At 48.2% G+C, this 17,892-nt stretch overlaps 1 protein-coding gene across 1 annotated transcript in view; it reads left to right on the top strand.

Moving 5' to 3' along the window:
* Positions 1-13,386, top strand: part of ACAN (aggrecan) — a 42,889-nt gene extending 29,503 nt beyond the window's left edge. The window contains exons 14-19 of the mRNA XM_006867166.1: positions 6,107-6,223; positions 8,797-8,955; positions 9,285-9,367; positions 10,859-11,003; positions 12,726-12,908; positions 13,328-13,386. Coding sequence (XP_006867228.1) covers positions 6,107-6,223; positions 8,797-8,955; positions 9,285-9,367; positions 10,859-11,003; positions 12,726-12,908; positions 13,328-13,386 — 746 coding nt within the window. The remainder of the gene's footprint in view (positions 1-6,106; positions 6,224-8,796; positions 8,956-9,284; positions 9,368-10,858; positions 11,004-12,725; positions 12,909-13,327) is intronic.
* Positions 13,387-17,892: the final 4,506 nt, after the last annotated feature.

Here is a 17,892-nt window from a genome sequence, read left to right on the forward strand (position 1 = left end):
TCTCTCATACTTCAGACATATTGTCAGGAGGGACCAGTCCCTGGAGAAGGATATCATGTTTGGCTAGGTGGAGGATCAGAGAAAAAGTGGAAGACCCCCCAACGAGATGGATTGGCCAAGTAGCAACATCTATGGACTCAAGCGTGGCAACAGTAGTGGGGTTATCCTAGGATCGGGCAGTGTTTCGTTCTGCTGTACATAAGGTTCTATGAGTCGGTACTGACTCGATGGCATCCAACAACAACAACAAAGCTTGAGGCAAAAATGTCGCAGTGGTATCAGAAGCCCCAGCAGAGTTAGTGTCTTCATTGGCCCTGAAATGTGTAGAAGCATGTCATAAGTGACCCTAACGATGTCGCTGTAAGGACAACCTTTATGTAAGTACGTATATTTCCCAAAGGTTTTGTTTTCCACAGTTACTTCCCAAGACTACCATGAGTAGTTTGGTAATATCCCTATTTGAAACTTGAACACAGGGTAAATAATCTCCCCACTTCACTGAGTTAGTAAGTCCAATCAAGAGTCAAGGTCTTCATGTGTATGTTTAACACGCTCGGCTAACTAAAGAGCTCCCCCTCTTGAAGCAGGACTTCAGGGAACTAGAATGAAAGGGCTGCACAATTAGAGTTGGTCCGTTTCAACCAAGCCCTCACTGTCTTCATTTGTAAACAGGGATACAAGGAAGTGGTTCTCACCTTTTTTTAAAAATCCTTATGTGTTTGGGTCCCATCCATCCAGGGTCTGACTGAAATGTCTTGTGGCCTGGGTACTAGGGTTTTTTAAACTCCCCCAGGTAATGATCATATGCACCCAGGGTTGAGAGTCACTGCTGTGAGGATTGAGACTATCTTCACACAACAACTAAACCACCCCCATGTCCGTGCCCCCAGGATCCCAAGTCACTCTATTCAGTCTAGCAGTCATTTCCCTTCTCTACAGGTGACCCACCAGTTGTTTTCTACCGGAAATAGGAGATACACATTGTTAAAAAGTCATCCTAAGGAGACTGCAAAACCAAAACCCACTTGCTATCAAGTTGACTTTGTTTGACTTTATGGCAAACCCATGTGTGTCCGAGTACAACTGTGCTCCAGAGGGTTTTCAATGATTGATTTTTTTTTTTTTTGTCGATTGCCACACCTTTCTTCCTAGTTGCCTCTGGGTGAAATCCAACCTCCAACCTTTCAGTTAACAGCTAAACACATTAACTGCTTGTACCTCTCATGAAGCCATAGAACCTGGGTAATCTATTTAAATGTAGCATGGTTCCTGTGCAAATATTTGAATACTTGAGGAAAACTTCCTCTGGCAAAGGGGACTGGAGGCTTCACTTAGTCCTTAAAGAAAGCATTTGACAATTACTGCCATCTTGTTTGGTCAATAATCCATGAAGAGTTTCTTGATAAATTATGACTGAGTACTTTAAAAAATAATATTTGATTGTCTTTTCAGCAATTGAGGTTCCCATTCAATAATTTCTGTACAAGTCGTTTACTATGACATTGTGTGGACGTGCTCATGATTTCTGTCTAGTTGCTCTGTTTTCAGTTATCTAGTTTCCCTGCCCCCTTACATTCTCATCACCACTGTTGACTATATGTTCTCATATGGTTATGGTGGTGTGCCATAGTGTTGTTCCAACTCATAGTGACCCTGTACCAGGTTTCTGAGGCTGTAAGTCTTTATGGGAGCAGAAAGCCTCATCTTTCTCCCGCAGAACAACTGGTAGTTTCAAACTGCTGATGTTTAGGTTAGCAGCCCGACTCGTAACCACTATGCTACTAGAGCTCCTTATATGGTCTCATATGTTGTTGTTGTTAAGTGCCGTCGAGTTGGTTCCGACCCATAGCGACCCTGTACAGGATTTCCGAGGCTGTAAATCTTTATGGGAGCAGAAAGCCTCATCTTTCTCCCACAGAGTAGCTGGTAGTTTTGAACTGCTGACCTTAAGGTTCGCAGCCCGATTCGTAACCACTATGCTACCAGAGCTCCTTATGGTCTCATGGTACTTTTGGAGTACTGGTGAAGTTGTAAGATAAGCATTGGACTGCTAACCAGAAAGTTAGCAGTTTAAATCCATCAGCTGCTCCGATAGAGAAAGATGAAGCTTTGTAGCTCATAAAGAGTTACATACGGGCTTGCCATGAATCTGACTTGATGGTTCCTGACAACAGTTTCTGGTGTGGCTTTGTAGAATCAGCACTGGACTGTGGTCCACAAGCTTGACGGCTCAGGGCCACCAGTTGCTCCTTGGCAACCCCATGCAGGGTCAGTATGAGTTGGAACTTTAAAAAAAAAAAATCTTCCCTGGTGATTGGAATGTGCAGCCAAGGTTAAGCAGTGCTGCTCTACCCAGATCTCAATTCGCCTGTCTTTACTGGCGCTGTGTAGACTTCAGTGAGCTCCTTGTTTCAAACTGCTGACCTTGTGGTTCGCAGCCTGATTCGTAGCCACTAAGCTACCAGCGCTCCTTAAAGAGAAACATTAGAAGTCTTAAAATAGTATAAAAAATTATAAAAATTATTTTTTTTTATTACAGTTGTTTAATTGGGCACTGTAGGTTAACACACTGGACTCAAGGTCAGTTTGAACTGCAAAGTCTGCGGTTCAAGCTCACCAGCCGCTCCTTGGAAACCCTATACTGGGTCGCTATGAGTCGGGACTGACTCGCCGACACTTAACAACAAGGACAACATTTTAAAGGCAGATCAGAGCTTCTTTTCCTTCTCTCAGATCACAGACCTGACCACAAACTGAGGGTGTTTACTCAGCTCTGTCCTTCCTGAATGACCCTAGCTCCTGGCAGGATGCAGAGCATCCAGTTAAGAAATGTTCTCTGTGCTTCTTGAGGAGTTTTTACCCAACCTTGTCCAGAGAATTGTGTCCAGAGTGGCCTGAGTCAGCCACACTGGACAACATGAAGGCTACTCTTTGTAGCAGAGTCTTTACAAGTGGTAGCCCCTTTAGTTGGGCACTGTTTGAGTCAAAGTGTCTGCTATCACTTTTCGTCTAGCTTGTTCTATAAGCCAAATAAGCTCACTCATGTGGAGGACCTGGGCTCTGAACACACCTGTTCGGAGACTCAAAGTCTCTCATTCTGACACCAGTCATTATTTGCAAGTATCTCCACTCCTCTAAGGAGCTCTGGTAGTGTAGGGGTTACGAGTCAGACTGCTAACCTCAAAGTCAGCAGTTCGAAGCTACCAGCTGTTCTGCTGGAGAAAGATGAGGCATTCTGCTCCCGTAAAGATTTACAACCTCTGAAACCCTGTCCAGGGTCACAGTGAGTCAGAACCGACTCCACAGCACACACTCTAGCCTCTACCAAGGTTTCGCCTTCCCAAGTTAGAGAAAGCGTAGGAGATGAACAGCTCACACCTGGAGAGAGTTTCGCTGGAGGGCCTTGGTCAGGAACATCCCTTTCAGATACAGTAGCAGGAGTTGGACCCTGGGAGTCCCGGCTCTCCCCAAAGTCCCTGCGCATGATGACCGCGGGTGAGCCAGTGTTCCGTTGTCCCTTGTCAGGGTCTGACAGGGATGGAACCTGGACCCCATGTCCCTCTCCCTTTCCTGATTCTCTTCTCCAGCGCTTCAGATCCGTCTCCCCACTTACCAGCAATGACAAGGCACCTCGCTAGTATCCTTGCCGGTCATCATGATAGCCCTACCACAGGGCTACTGGCAGGATGATGTGTGTGAGATGTAGTGCCTGCCCCAAAGAAGGTTCTTCACAGATACTGCTTCCTCCCTTTCCTCTCCTCCTTCAGGAGGTCTGCCCGTTGCCTAAAACCTTTCCAGTCCTCTACCCACTCTCCTCTCACCTTCTCTGGGATCCCCCAGTCTGATCTTACAGCAGGGCCCAGTCCAATTCCTCTCTTGGCTCCAGAAACCAGGTGTGTAATTGGGTGATGTGAGGCCACCATGGGCCTTTCTGCCACAGGAGGACCAGAGAGGAATCACCACAAGGCCTGAGCAGTAAATAAGAAAGCCCCCCAACAGGTTACCTGGATTTGCTGCCTCTGCTAATAGTGCCGACTCCGGCCTCCGTGAACTGCCCCAGCAGCATCTGCAGGCTCTTCCGGTCTTCAGAACTCTGGCCCTCCTGTTGTGTGAATTCAGGGCCCTGCAGAAAGCAGCTTCTGAGTCCAAGAGTTGGTTCCGTAGGGTTCAGTCCCTACAGCCCCCTGAGACCTTAATGCTCTGGTCAAATACAGAAAGGAACAACACTGCCCCCTAAGCCCAGTAGCCTAGGTGTGGATGAACAAAGTCTCTGGGACAATTGCCTGGTCTGACCTCCCTAGGATCTCCGCCTTTCCAGCCCAACCACATGGGTTGACCAGAGACTCCAGAGTTGGCGTCTGACTCTTCTTCACAGAGGCCATGCCTATGCCCTGCTCTAAACTGCTTTAGCAGCTACATGTGCTTAATTCCCCTTGCCCAGTGCTTCCCATAATGACCCTAATGGGCCAAAGAAAGCAGCTGCTTTCCTGAAACAGAACTATCCCCAGCTTCCACCCCATGACTGGCCTGACCTATTGCTACTACTGCTGTTTCTGGGAATCCAAGTGCATTCTGGGATCTCAGTATGCACTCTGGGTTTGCTTGGAACAGTTCTAGACTTGAAACTGTCGGAACCGCTGTACACTCACTGAGATGACGTTACAAGCATCATGGGAAGGGAAAGAAGTCTGAGGCCCAGAGACTTTCAGGACAGCTATTACAGAAGCCCAGCTCTGGCCTAGAAGATGTCTACAAGGCACCACCATTACAAGGGCCCAAAGGAAAATACTTTGGTCAATTTATCAGAAGGGTGAGTTTAGTGGTCTCAGAACTGCTACTGGGAAGCAAAAACTAAGTTTGGAACATTTAGGACTCTGGGGTCCTATTTCCAGCAGACGTGGAAACCATGTGTAGAAACCTCGTTGGACCCTGAGGTTGTGTGGATGCAGCCTCACCTCTCAAGGTTTAGCATCTTCAAACCACGTATCAAGGTGCTACTGATAGATACACCACTCGGTTGATCACCTGGGAAGAAAAGCTCCCCAATACCTTTCATTGTGTTCCCATGGGAGGAAAACCAGAAAGAACTATCTTGGGAATACTGCTACAAAGAGGGCAAACAAGATCCTTCCAGCTCTTCTGGGTTCTCCAAAGCATACAAGAAGACCAGACTAGATGATTCCATTCTGATCTTGGCTGTTTAATGCAAATTTGAGCCAAAGGTCAGTGGCTTATCAAGTCCCACAAGCACATTTGATCAGAAAGTATATCCTGAGACCAAAAGAAGAGAATTACCTGAAAAGAGGTTCATGAGGCTCATCTCCAGAGGCCACTTGCTAAAGGACTCACCAGCTTCAAAGGTTTGCCTCCCACAAGCCAGGATGGAACTCCAGAAATGTTGACTCACTAGAGATGCCCAACTTTTGGGATGTTGGACTAGAAAGAGATCACATGGGGGAATGTTAAGTAGGGTTTCTGTCCTGTCACCGAGAAAGAGATGCTGACTTCATTTATACAAGTTATGGTCAATTTTTATTTCCTGAAGACAAGGAAGTGTCTGCCAGCCAAGGAAGCTTACGAGTCTCACGCGAATAATCCATGTTACCATTGTCTCATTGACCTGCCCTCTGCAAGCCCCCCCTAGGGCTTACTACAGAAGAAGTCAGATCCCAGATGGAAAGAAAAAGACCTGTAACTGAACTTCAGGAACTTGATTTCCAATATCCTTGCTCACCACAGTGTTCCAAGCCAGTTCAAACTCGGGACCTTCTTGAAGCTGTCACAAGAGAAGGTTTCTTGGAGGAGCTCCTTGCTCATTCTCACAAAAGGTATTTGGCTTCAGAAGAGCAAGATCTCTCTCCTCAACCCACTGAGCAAGCTGACCCCAGTACTCCCAAGCTTGCCAGTCAAGAATAACACACATCCAAGAAAACTCTTGTCTGGATCTTTGGTTGAGACGGCGGCAGTGGCAGCGGCGGCAGCAGCAACACTTAGCCTTCCCAGGGCTCCGGAAAGCAGCCGAGCTGGCCATCCATAAGGAGGCCACAGTGCTTCCAAGCTGGAGTTGCTGACAGGAGTCCTAATGGCGGCCCTTGGTTTCTTGCAGACATTGATGAGTGCCTCGCAAGCCCTTGTCTGAATGGAGCCACCTGCGTGGATACCACCGGCGGCTCTTTCACATGCTTATGCCTTCCCAGCTACGGAGGGGACCTGTGTGAGACCGGTACGGCTGTCTCGGCTTCAGCTAACATTACTAACTAACTGCTGCACCCTCGCCACCTCCTTCAGCCTTCTAACCACAAGCTCTAGACCCTGGCTGGGGCCCCTATGGCCCACCTAGACAGCCAACCAGTGGCCACCACTGAGAAGCCTGCCCCGCTCCCTCACTCCTTCTCTTGCTGTTCCTCTTGAAAGCTCTCCTCCAGGGCATTAGCTGACCTGACCACAGGAAAGCTGTGCAGACCAGGCTAGTCTGCACTTTGCAAGGTGAGACTTTGGGGGACCTTGAAAACACTAACCTTCTCCAAGGCTCTCACACCTGCAGCTCCACCACTGAGGTTGGTGGAGAAATCAGCCTAAGAGCACAAACTGATTCTTTGCCTTTCTTGAAGGCAGTTGCAGAGTGGGAAGAATTGGTTCTCGCTAGATGACACTCACGGATCTTTCCAGCATGGTCATAAGCATGTGCTTGCCTACTGTCTTGTCTCTGGGACCTCTGTGGCCCCACCATGGCCTTAAGAACCACCATGCCACAATGGCTAAGCTGCCTCCCTGTCTAACTGGGAGCCTGCACGTCACCAGCATGCTCAAGTTGTGCATGAGCAGAGATTGCTGCCTGTCACCTCCCCCTCATCACCTGTATGTCAACTCATGTCAATGCAATGCCACTGAGACCCAGGCTTCCTCTCTCCCTCCCTCATGCAAGGCCAGGAACTGGCCAGAGAGAACATCTCCTTGCTCCTCTTTGGAACCTTGCCAAGCCCTCCAATTCTGCACCTGGGCTGAGCTGCCAACTCCACCAAGGGGAGCTATATGCCAGGAACCCTCCCAGAACCAACCTGAGCCCCCAGCTCTCTCACCTTTGGTTGCTTCCTAGTCTCCCCCCACCCCAATCCTCCTGGATTTCAGTGAGTGCTGTCCCGACTCAGAAAGCGAGAGTGGGACTTGTGGATTCTGGGAGCCGTGGCCCACATAGCACAGAAGGCAGCTGAGCAGGACGAGGAGGTAGTTTGGAACTGCATATTGCTTGGAGACACTGCCAAGCTTACAGACAGGTGGACTAGCCTCCTCCTCTGAAGCTGCCCTCCCTCCATCCTCGCTCACCCCACGACCCTGAGAAATGGGCACAGGGAGTCTTGACAAGGGTGAAAGTGGAAAGCTAGAAGGAGTTTCTCTGTAGCTTGCCAAAACATGTATCACACAGGAGAGGGGTCTGTCTGGAATGTCTATGCAGACAGCTCATGAATTTCCAGGAGGGTGAAAGGGGTGCTCACGGGGCTCTGAATCCTGATGCAGCAAAGAGATGGGACAGGAGCCACCCATGTGGCCCCCATTCTAATCCATGGTCTTCACCACCCCACAGGCAGCCCAGGCATGGACTCCGGAGCTGCTGCTTTTTCCAGCCTTCCCAAAATTCCATTTCTGTTTCCCCAGAACCTCCATCCTGCATGGCCCTGCCCCACTCCCAGAGAAGCTGCACCCCACTTTTTCCTGTAATGTCCCCCACACGTCATTCTGAGATGATGTCTCTGACCTCCTCACTGTGCTGAGCTGCTGCTTCCCCTGCCTCAGGGAAGCTGGCGGCAGCAAGGGCAGTATTCTCCTTAGCCCCTCCAGCGGCTCTGCCTTTTCTTCCCAGGCTGCTGGCCTCCGATGCTCCTCCCCCCACTGTTCCCAAGTGTCTCTCACCCAGTCTTGCCAAGCGTCTGTCCCTTCAGCCTAACACTCCATCCTCTCCTGGACAGGCAAACTGTAGATGGTGCCCAGCCGGAGAGGACACCACACAGCACGAGGGTTCAGGGTCCAGGGAGGAAAAAAAGAGAGGCTCCTGGTACTCTTCTGTCCTGTGGCATGCTGGCGAATGTTTAACAAAACTGGCTCTCAGAGAGGGAGGGGGTCCTGATCTGCCAATTTCTGAGCTGTAAATACCAGAGTGTCCATCCACCCCAAGGTCATTGAAGGCAGAGTTGGAGAGAAAAGCCCTATCCCTGTCCCCAGGCTGCCCAAGAGCTATCCCAACCTGCCCCTTCTCCAGAACCGAGAACCTATTAGAAATTTAGGGTTGTTAGGAGACAGGCTCCTCACCTCTTTTCTACCCCTGCCCCAGACACAAACACACAGACAGACCCCCTGGGTCATGGGCCCTGGTCAGCATCTCCCCTCCTAGACTAGAGGCAGACCATGTGCTCAGCTAGAGCTTGGAGCCTTCTTTGGACCCAAAGCAGACGTACTCCTGCTGTGCCATCTGCAGCCTAAGTTCTGCTGGAAGGAAGCTAGCAGGTTCAGTTCAGGGTCCCAGCACAGCCCCCCACCCCCCGCCCCTGACTACCTCCACCCATGTGCTCCCAGTTCCTTCCCTCTCCCTGAAAATGGAGGGTTATTGCTGACATCATCAGGAGAAAAGCACTGGGCTTAACATCAGGAAGAAGAGGGGTCCCTGCCCCTGAGCTGGGCCTCTTCCTTCTTTGAGGGCACAACTAAGGCAGAATGAATATGGGGGTTCATGCCATCACTGGCAGCCACTGTTCCCCCAGTCAGCCGTGGGACACCCCTTCATGCCTCCTACCTGTGTTGCAGACCAGGAGGCATGTGAGAAGGACTGGACCAAGTTCCAGGGTCACTGTTACCGCCACTTCCCTGACCGCAAGACCTGGATGCAGGCTGAGATCCACTGCCAGGAACACCAAGCCCACCTGACCAGCATCGTCACTCCTGAGGAACAGGAGTTTGTCAACAGTGAGTGTGGCAAGGTCTCGGGCAAAGGGCCTCACTCACCAGACGTCAGCACATGGGGGCCCACGGTGGCTGCAGGGGACTGGGCCCAGAAACTCAGGCTGCACACAGGGCAGCCCACTGTCTGTCCAAATCGGCCCCCAGACCTAACCCTGTGTGCTATCACCAGTCCCTGCCAGCTTGGTAAGGTGGCCAGGGTGTAGCCCCAGCATACATGTGTGAGAGAGCCTTCTACAGACCCCAAAGGCAGGACCCATCCCTCCATGAGTTCAGTATCTCTGGCACCTTCAGTGCTCAGCCCCTTGCCCAACACGTATCCGTCCTCTCTCTAGACAATGCTCAAGACTACCAGTGGATTGGCCTGGCTGACAGGACCATTGAAGGGGACTTCCGCTGGTCAGATGGACATCCCGTGGTGAGTCATGTCAGGGGCCCTGGGCAGAGCTGGGGGCCACAGGGGACAGGGTGAGACAAAGAACATCCGAACAGAAACATTCAAACCATGTCGCAGTATCCACTGGGTAGCTGCTGGACCCTTGAAGGAAGGCTTCGTCTTTCATTCTGGGTCTCCAGGGATGTGCACAAGGCTGGACAATGTGAGGAAGGACATGAACAGAGGCACAGCCCCCTGAGGGGCACGTAGAAGCTTTAGTAAGGTCCCTTGTCCACAAAGGACTTGAGTCTACTCAAGGAGACAGACCAACAGACAGAAAGCAACATGTGTATTAAAGGAACTATGTTATTGTTGTCAGGGGGTGTTGAATTAATTCTGACACAGAACAATCCCATGTGACACAGGAGTACTGCCCCATGTGACACAGGACTCCTGCCCCATTGGCTGTCATCTTTATAGGAACAGATTGCCCGGACTTTCTCCCATGAAGCCACGGGATAGGTTCCAACAGCCAACCTTTCAGTTAGCATCTGAACCCAAACCGAGCCCATTGCTTTTGAGTCAGTTCTGACTCCTAGCAACCCTTTTAGACAGAGTAGAAGTGCCTCACTGGGTTTCTAAGGCTGTCATCTCTATGGGGACTGCTGGTGTGGAGCTGTGGGATAATGCACTGGACCGAAAGGTCTGTTTGAACCACAAGGTCATCCGTTCAGATTCACCAGCCGCTCCTTGGAAACCCTATACAGGGTCACTATGAGTCAGACCAACTTGACGACACTTACCAACAACAACAATCTTTAAGGAAGCAAACTGTCACATCTTTGTCCTGTGGTGGATTTAAACTGCCAAGCTTTTGGTTAGCAACTCACTGCTTAACCATCGTGCCATTGAGACTCCTAAATACAATCAGGAAACATTGAAGGAGCTCAGGGGTGGCTCCCTGGAAGAGGTGAATGTGACCATGCTGCTAAGTTAGAGGAATGAAGACTCTGTTTGCCCTAAGCAAGGCTGGAGGGAGAAGCCGGGGACAGAGTCTGCAGTGTGAGCCGGGGTTCTACTCTTCGGTGCAACTCAAGCCGGACAGCCTTTGGGGTGAGGCTTTCTTTGCCCATATGAAAAAGGGAATGTCACCTGTCTGTGTTGGACGGGTCTTTCAGACAAAGAGAGACTAAGGAGAAAGGCTGGAATCAGCCAACCCAAATCTGCCACCGATCACAGGAAGCTGTAGGAGCAGGTAGCATTGCCCAACACCTGTGTCCTCTTTGTGCATGGGGTCCCATGAGTCAGGGGCTGACTTGTTGACGGGAAAGGGCCAGAGCTAGGTTGAACGTGTATCCAGCTACTTTAAGGGCCAGTGGGTTCCATGGCATCCAGGACAACCCTGACCAGACTCCCAGCAGCCCTTGTGCTGCTTCTGATCAATCAAATGTTGGGCTAAAGAGAAAGGCGAACCAGCTGGCTGCTACTGCGAGGGCTGGCCTCTCATCAGACCTTCCCCCACCCTGCTCACAGCTGTTTGAGAACTGGCGTCCTAACCAGCCCGACAACTTCTTTGCGGCTGAAGAAGACTGCGTGGTGATGATCTGGCACGAGAAGGGCGAGTGGAATGACGTCCCCTGCAACTACTTCCTGCCCTTCACGTGTAAAAAGGGCGCAGGTAAGCAGGGGGCTGGGGCTTTGTAAACAAATCTTAGACCTCTTTCTTAGCCTTTCTCCCTCCCTGCTGGCTTCACTTCATCCCCTTAAGAGCCCACATTTAAGGTTTATTTTATTATTTAGATCACTTGTATGCTTACAGAAAAATTGGACTGAAGGTACAATTTCTATTTATATCCCTACCCTGCTACAGTTTCCCTGATAGTAACATCTAACTTTTGTTACAGTGGATTAGCTGATATTGATACATTATTGAAGTCTATAGTTTTACATGGGGGCTCACTGTTTTCTGTTGGATTTTAAAAATTCGTACCATCACATGTCTGTATCATGCTGAATAGTTTCACTGCCCCCCCACCCACCCACCCAAAATGCTCTGGGCTCTCCATGTGTTCATCTTGCTCCACTTCCCCACAAGCTCCTGGCAACCACTGATCTTTTCACTGTCTCCATGGTTTTGCCTTTTCCAGAATGCCAGTAGTTGGGAGGATACAGCACATAGACTTTCCAGACTGGCTTCTTTCACTTAGCAGAAAGCCCTTAAGGTTGTCTCTATGGCTTTTTGTGGCTCAGTTGCTCATTTCTTCTCATCCCAGAGTAATTCTCCATTGTGTGAAAGTACCCTAGAGAGTGCAACGAGTTTGGGCTCGGTAACTAACCAAAGGGTGGCAGTTCTATTCCACTCAACCAAGCCATGAAAGGGAGTTCTGACAGTCTGTTTCTAAGATCAGGGCCACTGGAAACTCTCTGGAGCCTAGTTCTACTCTGACACACAGAGGGTCTCCATGAGGGGGAATTGACTGGACACCAATGGTGGAGGGGTTGGTTTTTTATTTGAGTTTTTATGGATAAATCACAGTTTATTGTCACTTGGTTGTTGTTGTTGTTAAGTGCCATCAAGTCAGTTCCAACACATAGCGACTTGTTAATAGCGTTTTCAAGGCTTCAGATCTTTGGGGGAGCGGAAAGCATCATTTTTTTCCCCCTCAGAGCAGCTGGTGGGCTCAAACTGCAGACCTGGTGGTTTTCAGTCTAGTGCTCCCTATTAGTTGGTTAGACTGGATTAAGGCAGTCTCAGAAACCCTCCATGGGGTCCCTGTGACTTCCGATGACCCTGATGACAGTGGGTTTGTTGTTGTTAAGTGCCGTCAAGTCGGTTCCGACCCATAGCGACCCTGAACAGGGTTTCCGAGGCTGTAAATCTTTACGGGAGCAGAAAGCCTCATCTTTCTCCCGTGGAGCAGCTGGTAGTTTCGAACTGCTGACCTTGCAGTTCACAGCCCGATTCGTAAACACTCAAATCAAATTGATTCTGACTCATGGTGATTCCACATGTGCCAGAGTAGAACTGTGCTACACAGGGTTTCTGATTTTTCTGAAGCAGATCACCAGACCTTTCTTTGGAGGCACCTCTCAACTCAAACTTTCAACCTTTCAGTTAGCAGCCACGCATGTTAACCATTTGCCCCACCCAGGGACTCCACAGTTTGTTAAGAAGCCCCTTACTATTCCTTCTGCTGCCCTATATTCCTGAGGGACCCAGATGTTAGGACCAAGGTGTCCAAATTCTTAGCATTACATGAAAATGCCCTTTTTCCAGGAGTAGGGACTGCCGTAGGGTGGGAGGCACAGACCCAGGCTTGAAGGGTTTACCCCAACTCCAGGACCCTGCTCTGGGTGTCTGCTCTGGGAGAGCCCCTTCTAAAGAATGTTTGTCCCCTAGTGGCCTGCGGACAGCCCCCGGTGGTGAGACATGCCAGAACCTTGGGGCAGAAGAAGGATCGATATGAAATCAACTCCCTGGTGCGGTACCAGTGTGCCCAGGGCTTTCTGCAGCGCCACGTGCCCACCATTCGGTGCCAGCCCAGCGGGCACTGGGAGAAGCCTCAGATCACCTGCACGGATTGTGAGCATCGCCTTCCTACCCTTTGCTGGGCTCAGGGTTCCATTCTCTCTGCTCTGAGCCCTGAAGTGTTAGCCCTCCCAGGAGTCCCCAGTGGTCAACGGTCTGCACCAAGCACATTGTTCAGCACCACTGCTGAAGTCAGGGGGTAGCAAGGTCCTAAATCCTGTAGGCCAGGGAAGGAAAGGCTCACCTTCACCAGAGTATGAGAGAGAAAGCATGAGACTGAATTCCCGTAGGTCAAGCCGGTTTGAGATAAAACCCCAAACAGGAAAGCTCAGGCTTGTTTCCAGGGGCCCTGAATGTGGATTCTGAGGGGGTGGGAACCATCTACACAAGATCAGGGTTGGGAGGGATTAGGGTTGGCCCCACTGTCTTTCCAGAGTGGTTCCTAATACTTTTCCATCCCTTTTCTCCCCTAGCCACCAACAAGCCCCAACGGAGCTCCCTGCAGAAAAGCCTCCCCAGCTCCAGCCACTGAGAGAAGTTTCTGGGACGTGCCCAGGACACTGAGCCCAGCTGACAGTTCATTCCATACAGATGGTGTCTTCTTCCTGTCGCTTTTTCTCATATAAGGAAACCCATTAAAGAAAGAAAAACGAAATCCCACATTGAGTGTGCGCCACACCCACCCACCCCAAATCTCCAGAAATGCACCTAATCCCATCCCCCCTCCCAAAACACCAAAGCCAAAGCAAGCTCCTGTAACCCACGGACTGAGTCTAGAGCCATTTCTTCATTGTCCCGTTGTGCCTTCCTGGGGACCAGTGCAGGGACAGGGGAGAAGGGGAGGGGCTAAGTTAAATAAAGAAGATTAGTTTTGTTTCCTGACTTTACCCACGAGCAGTGCAATCGATGGTTTCATCTCCAGGGACAGCTAAGGACGGGGGAGGCAGGGTTGGAGGAGCTGGCAGAGGCCCGGTGTGGAGAGCTCGGAGCCTCAGCGGAATGTATTGGACAAGACAGAGCCGAAGCCCAGAGGGCCACGATGTCTGTCACTTGGGGCAGGGTTCCAGCCAGAGGAGGGGCAGGAGCCACCCTGCAGGGGTCTTCCTCCCGTGTGGAAGTTGGTTCCCTCAGGGTCCCTCCTCCAGGGTCCTCTCACCTGGACCATCCTAGCAGGTGTCTCTCTCAGCAGGGCTGGGTGGGAGGCACTCTCTCCCCAGTCTGAGTACCACCCACCTCTCCTCTCCCCTTCCCCCGCCCCCAACCCCTGACCGTGCAGGCACTAGCGTGCCTGGCACCTATTTATATTTTTGAAATTTTGAAGAGTATAATAATTATAATTATAATAATAAAGACATTGGAAGAGATCTATTTCTTTTCTTTTTTAAAAACTTTTTATAGTGAATTAATTAAGTGAAGTTTACAGAGCAGATCATCAGTTTTACATTCAGCAAATCATATACTTTGCTTCATTACAGTGACTGCATTCCCCTCCATGGACCATCAGTTAACAGCATTTACCTCTGTTCACTTAAACTCTTGCTCTCACCCTGTGTCCCCTGCTACCTTCTTCTTTCCTCTGCAAATCTCCTTGTCGTATATTGCCTGCCACATCACCTATGTTAACGTGTGTCTACCCTCTAGGCCATGAACAATTCCCCTCAACCCCCAAGGAACCATCATAGAATGTTTCATTAGCAACAGTGGTCTCATGCAATATTTGTGATTGCCTAAAAAGTCCCAATGTGGCACTGTAGGTTAATGCGCTGGACTGCAAAGTCAGTTTGAATCACAAGGTTGGTGGTTCAAACTCACCAGCCGCTCCTCAAGGTCGCTATGGGTCAGCACTGACTCAATGGCACTTAACAACAACAATTTCACTCAGCATAATGTCCTCCAGGCTTATCCATATTGTGAGATGTTTTGCAGATTCGTTGTTATTCTTCAGCACTGCTTAATATTCCATCTGTGTATGAATCAAAGTTTGGTTAACCATTCTTCTGTTGATGGGCATTTAGGCTGTTACTTGGGACAGGGTTCTGGCCAGGGTGAGGGGCAGGAACCACCCTTGCAGGGGTTTTCCCCAGTGAGGGAGTCGAGTCCCTTTGGGGTCCCATCTTTGTGCTATTGTGAATAGTGCTTCAATGAACATGGGTGTATATAGATCTAGCCACACCATAGCTCTTAACGCTTGAGGATATATACAAAGCAGAAGGATTGCTGGGTCATATGGTATTTCTATGTCCCAACTTTCTGAGGAAGCACCATTCTGTTTTCCACAGTGGTGGGACCCACCAACAGCGCAGGAGGGCCCCCATCACTCCATACCCTCACCAGAATTTGTTTTCTATTTTTTTGAACTTCACTATTTATGCTGAGCTCTGGTAGCGTAGTGGTTACAAATCGGACTGCAAACCACAAGGTCAGCAGTTCAAAACTACTAGCTATTCCGTGGGAGAAAGATGAGGCTGCTTCCATGAAGATTTACAGCCTCGGAAACCCTGTACAGGGTCGCTATGGGTCAGAACCAACTCCACGGCACAGAACCACCACCCATTAATGCTGAAGTAAGATGATATCTCATTGTTGCTTTGATTTGCATCTCTCCAATGGCTAATAATCATGAGCATGTCTTCATATGTTAGTTGGCTGCCTGACTGTCTTCTTTGGTGAAGTGTTTGTTCATGTCCTCTGCCCATTTTTTTATTGGATTATTTGTTTTCGTCTTGTTGAAGCATTGAAGTGTTCCATAAATTTTGGAGAGTAGTCCTCTGTCTGATATGTCAATGCCAAACATTTTTCCCCGTCTGTGGCTTCTCTTCTTTCTCTTTTGGTGAAATCCTTTGATGTACATAAGTGTCTCATTTTTAGGAGATTCCAGTCATCTATTGTCTTTTGTTTGTGTGTTTTCAGTTATGTTTGATAGTAATGTATTTATGTCAGTATCACAGCCCCTAAATTTGTCCCTGTTTTTTCACTGATGAGCTGTATAATTCTAGGTTTTATATTTAGGTCTCTAAACCATGCTGAGTCCATTTTTGCATATAGTGTGACATATGGTTCTTGCTTCATTTTTCTGCAAATGGATTTCCAATTTTGCCAGCACCATTTGTTGAAGAGATTATCTCTTCCCCCATTTAGTGCATTTTGGCTGTTTGTCGAAGATCAGCTAAACCATAGTGGATGAATTTACTTCTGGGTTCACAATTCTGTTCCATTCATCTATGTGCCTTTCGTTGTACCAGCACCAGGCTGTTTTGACAACTGTGACTATGAAGTAGGTTTTGAGATAGAGAAGTCAGAGGCTTCCTGCTTTGTTCGTCTTTTCTAATAATGCTTTGCTTATCTGGGGTTTCTTTCCTTTCCATATAATTTAGTGATCAGCTTTTCCATCTCTTTGAACAATGATGTTGGCATCTGGATTGGGATTGCATTATAACTATAGATTGCTTTAGGTAGTGTTGACATTTTCACAATGCTAAGTCTTGCTATCCACAAGCAGGGTATATTCCTCTATTTCTGCAGGTATTTTATGGTTTCTTGTAGTAGTGTTTTGTAGTCTTCTTTGTGTAGGTCTTTTGTTTCTCTGGCTAGACTTATTCCTAAGTATTTCATCTTTTGGGTAGCTATTGTAAATGATATTGTACTCCTGGTTTCTTTTTCAGAGCTTTCTTTACTAGTGTAAAGGAATCCAACTGACTTTTGTATGTTGATCTTGTACCCTGCCACTTTGCCAAATCTCCGAATAAGTTCCATTAATTTTCTTGCAGAGTCTTTAGAATTTTCTAAGTATAGGATCATATCATCTGCAAATAGAGAGAGTTTTACTTCTTTGTCAATTTGGTTGCCTTTAATTTCCCTTTCTTGCCTTATATCTCTTGTTAAGACTTCCAGCACAATGTTGAACAGGAATGGTGATAAAGGGCACCCTTGTCTGGCTCCTGTTCACAGAGGAATAGCTTCAGATTCTCACTGAGGGTGACATTGGCTGTTGGCTTTGTATATAAATACTTAATTATGTTGAGGAATTTCCCATCTCGTGCTATTTTGTTATGTGTTTTTATAAGGAATGACTGTTGATTTTGTTGAATGCCTTTTCTGAATCAATAAATATGATCATGTGATTATTTTCCCCTTATTTATGTAGTGAATTACGCTGATCGTTTTTCTGATACTGAACCATCCCTGCATTCCTGGTACGAATCCCAGGTGGTCATGAAGTATTATATATATATTAGGATTTGTTGAGAATTTTTGCATCTATGTTCATGAGAGATATTGGCCTATAACTTTCTTTCTTAATGATGTCACTTGCCTTATTTTGGTATCAAGAGTTATGCTTGTTCCATAACATGAATTTGGAAGTTTCCCATCCTTTTCTATGTTCTGGAATAGTTTGAATAGAATTGGTGTCAGCTGTTCTCTAACTGCTTGGCAGAATTCACCAGTAAAGTCATCTGAGCCTAAACGGTTTTCAGTTGACTGGATCAATTTCTTCTCTTGTTAAAGGCCTGTTCAAGATTTCTACTTCAGTCTGTGTTGTTAGTTTAGGTAGATCATGGTTAATCCATTTGCATTGTTATAATTATCGATAGGTATTAATTGATTGCTGTCATTTGCTGTGTTTTGGGGTTTTTTTTAATGTTTATTGTGAGCTATGTGATAGTTTATATGGGAGAACATTAGTTTTACATTCATCCTATAGTATATCATTTCATTGCTATGGTTACAATCCCCTCCATGCATCATCACTCAACCAAAGGGTATACACTACAAGCCTGCCCCCTGGTCATTAGCACACTATCCCTCTCCCTCTCTGTCTAAAGTCCCCAACACTTCCATCTCTCCACGTCATTGTCTCTGCCTCCATCTCAGGCATCACTGCTTCTCTGGATAGGGTCCCATTCTCCGCTCTTCTCCCTTGATGGTCCCAGGGACCTCCGCTCTTAGGCTGAAAAGTTAATCACTCCCCTCCTTGCTACAAAACATCTAACGTCTACCTTTACAATTCCAACCCTCTTAAGCAGTCCTGATATGATAG

Source organism: Chrysochloris asiatica, unplaced genomic scaffold, assembly GCF_000296735.1.
Source record: "Chrysochloris asiatica unplaced genomic scaffold, ChrAsi1.0 scaffold00101, whole genome shotgun sequence".
Taxonomy (NCBI): Eukaryota; Metazoa; Chordata; class Mammalia; order Afrosoricida; family Chrysochloridae; genus Chrysochloris; species Chrysochloris asiatica.